The 3,389-nt window shown below is 36.6% G+C and overlaps 1 protein-coding gene across 1 annotated transcript; it reads right to left on the reverse strand.

Annotated features, from left to right (window-relative positions):
* Positions 1 to 202: 202 nt before the first annotated feature.
* Positions 203 to 1,904, reverse strand: LOC143606790 (transcription factor MYB15-like). Its single transcript, XM_077082440.1, has 3 exons — positions 1,772 to 1,904; positions 1,570 to 1,699; positions 203 to 641 (listed from the first exon to the last, which is right to left on the reverse strand). Exons 1-3 carry the CDS (start codon positions 1,902 to 1,904, stop codon positions 203 to 205), a joined length of 702 nt encoding a protein of 233 aa, XP_076938555.1.
* Positions 1,905 to 3,389: the final 1,485 nt, after the last annotated feature.

The following is a 3,389-nucleotide window of genomic DNA, read 5'->3' on the forward strand; positions in this document are numbered from 1 at the left end:
ATATGCGTGAGCATATGTGTGCCTGGGCATATGATGCCTGAGCATGTGTGGTGCCTGGGCATATAATGCCTGAGCATATGTAAAATGCGCCATGCGCGTAGGTTTTGGCTTAGTGCCTTCATAATGTCTTGATTTCAAGCTTCTTGTCTTTATCTTGTGGGTTGACCCGCCTTGCTCCGTGTTGAGGCGGGTACATACCTCTTCAGTTGACAAAATCAAAAGGTGACCACAAGTTATTGCCTGATGGTATGATGGTATCATTGTCCGGTGTAAATGGCTGGGTCCAAAAATTACCAACCATTTCATCATCTAATGTTTGCAGTGTAAGGTCACTTGAAATAGCGGAGTCTATACCACTCGACCAACATGAAAACAATACTGAGCTTGAAGGAGATGATGGTAATTGATCAGAATATGGTAGTTCTAGAAATAATCTTCTTCCATCCTCCTCCTGAAGTTTAAGATCTGTTTCTTTGACACTATACACTTTTGGATTAGCATGATCATGCTCAAGGAGTCCTGTGTGTTCACTTTTGGACACAGTTTGGTCATCTTGAGATCGTTTCTTCAAATGTGTGTTCCACCGGTTTTTTATTTCGTTGTCACTTCTTCCTGGCAACTTTGTAGCTATTGTAGACCATCTGTAGATAAAAGAGTAGAACATTGGAACTAAAAATCTACACGAAATGTACAAATTAATTGTTTTTTTTTTCATTAAGAGATAACCTTCTGATCGAATAGTCATTGTAACACACAACATAATTACCTAAATGAAGAGAATGAATTTTGAAATGAAAATTTATCACACTTAATAGAAGTTACACGGAAAATCTAAAAAACACTAGCAAAAACATGACATGAGGTTAAAACATAGATTACACTTTATAAAGCATCCACAATGATAAAACCACAACACACAAAATAGAGTGCCTTGTAGCTAATAATTATGGTTCAAAAACACCAAAAAATCATCCAATAAGGAGACCAAAAACATTTCCTCACCATATTTTACATATATTTTAATTATAAATCTCTTTAATTTAATTAAACACATTAAATAATTTAATATTAGTTTTACCCTCGGGAGAAGATTTGTAATTTGAAAGCTCTCACTCGCTTTTTACGTTCAAGCGTATGAATGTGTGCCAAAAAACCAGACGCCACCCGATGGTGAAGAATGCGAGAAACAACCACGTGAGCGTCTGTGAAAGGAGAAACACTTGATTGGAGGGTTATCCTCTATTTAAGAAAAAATTCACGTTTTTAGGTCACTTATGATGTATCCGAATTGATGTAACGTATTCACCTAAAGTAGAGGCTAAAAACGTAACTTTAAAGTAAAAAACAAGGCTAAAACGTTTGATTTATCGAAGGGATCTCCCTAATTAAAATGATCATAAATGTAATAGTTATTTTGTGCCAACAGAAGTGCAACTTCATAGATAGATAGATATATAATTCCTTTTTTTTTTCAAATTTAAACAAATTATCATCTAGATAACTTACTCAAATCAAGGTAAAGTTCACCTAATTTTCCTATTTTATAATAGAAAGATGATTTAAACTTACCTGTTTCCAATCTTGTTATGTAAACTCACGATGACATTGTCTTCTTCTTCTGTAAAATTCCCATGTTTCAAGTCCGGGCGGAGATAGTTCATCCATCTCAACCTGCAACTTTTACCGCTTCTAGAAACACCTAAACAGAAAACAATAAGAAGAAAATGTCCAAATCCATGCTAAAAATTAAAGTATGATCCCACATATATACCAGCAAACTTGGGAAGTAAACTCCAGTTCCAATAGCCGTATCTCTTGATGTAGGCTGTTAACTTCTTATCTTCATCATCAGTCCAAGCACCTTTTTTCAGTCCATTCTTGTCATAAAATGAACTCTTCCCCATCTTTTTGCCTCTGAACTGTACGTGTCTCGATGCCTGTGGATATAAATACTAAGATCGGTGTTGATCCAAAGTATATATATATACTTGCTGATCTTGCCTTGCAACGTGCTCAAAATGGAAGATTTTGGGGATATTTTATGATCAGGATTAAAAAATGTATTAGAATAACATATATTCCAGATTAAAAACGTGAAGGTAACTAATTTTTTTTATTCAAGGGCTATATAATATCAGTTTTTGCATCTTTGATATAATATAAAATAATAGATTGCAGATTAGGTTTCTTTTAAGTAAGGAAAACATGTGTTGGGTTAATCTTGACGGGTCAAACCGGGTCGGATACGGGTCAGCAAGAAATTCAAGTTTAAAGGGTCAAGTGTTTAGGAAGTTATTTATTTAGTCACATGTTTGTTATGTTAAAGTAGTGGGTTACAGTAGTGGGTCATGTTTTCAGTTTTTAGTCGTGGGCTATTCAACACGTTTATGCTACGTGTGTGTAAGAATGGGCCTATATATTCCAGCAGCTAGGGTTAGGAAAGAGTCGGATGTTCTTTGTTTACTGTTTTCTCAGTTTTCAGTAATCAAAAGAGTCGAACGTTGTGTTCTATTGCTGTGTTAATTGCTGCAAAAAGGGCCTGTGCCAACAATTGGTATCAGAGCGCCTAAGGTTTCATCCGTTTGAAGGAAGTCAGGCGACTTACATGTAAGAAATCGTAAGAAAGAAGAAAGAAGAAAGAAGAAAGAGAAGAACGAAGTTGATCTATCAGCAAGAAAGAGAAGGAGAAAGATAGACCAGCAAGAAAAAAGACCGAGAAAAAAAATCAAGAAGAAAGAATGGCAGGAAACGCAGGTCCGTTGGTGGTTCGTGAACAAGGTAACGTACCACTTCAATGTCCCAAATTGACTGAAACTAACTACACGTCATGGTCAATTTTGGTTGAGACGGTCCTTAGGGCATACGGTTTATGGGATGCGGTGGATCCCGTAACCGGAGCAACTGTGGAAGAGAGAAAGAATTACACCACGAAAGCAATTATCTTTCAAACCTTACCGGAAGATATCCTCCAACAAGTTGCCAAACATAAGGATGCAAAAGATGTTTGGGAAGCAATTCGGGTTCGGTATTTAGGAGCCGACCGAGTTCAAAAAGCAAGGCTGCAATCTCTAAGGACAGAATTGGAGATGTTGAAGATGAAGGAGAACGAGACTATCAATGATTTCTCGAGCAATATTAGTGCTATAATAGCTAAGTTCAAAGCCTCGGTTCAAATCTTGAAGAAGAAGTAATCGTAAGAAAGTTTCTTACCTCGATGCCAAAGAAGTTCCTACCAATTGTAGCCCCTATTGAGCAATATTCTGATATTGAAACCATGAGTTTTGAAGAAGTTGTTGGAAGACTAAGAGCGTATGAAGAACGCATTCAAAGTCATGAAGAAAAGGAAGAAAATCAAGGACAGTTGTTGCTTTCGGGTTCAAATGAGCAAG

Source organism: Bidens hawaiensis, unplaced genomic scaffold (genome assembly GCF_021521415.1).
Source record: "Bidens hawaiensis isolate Kalapana, Puna unplaced genomic scaffold, B.hawaiensis_p1.1 tig00077186_1, whole genome shotgun sequence".
Lineage (NCBI taxonomy): Eukaryota > Viridiplantae > Streptophyta > Magnoliopsida > Asterales > Asteraceae > Bidens > Bidens hawaiensis.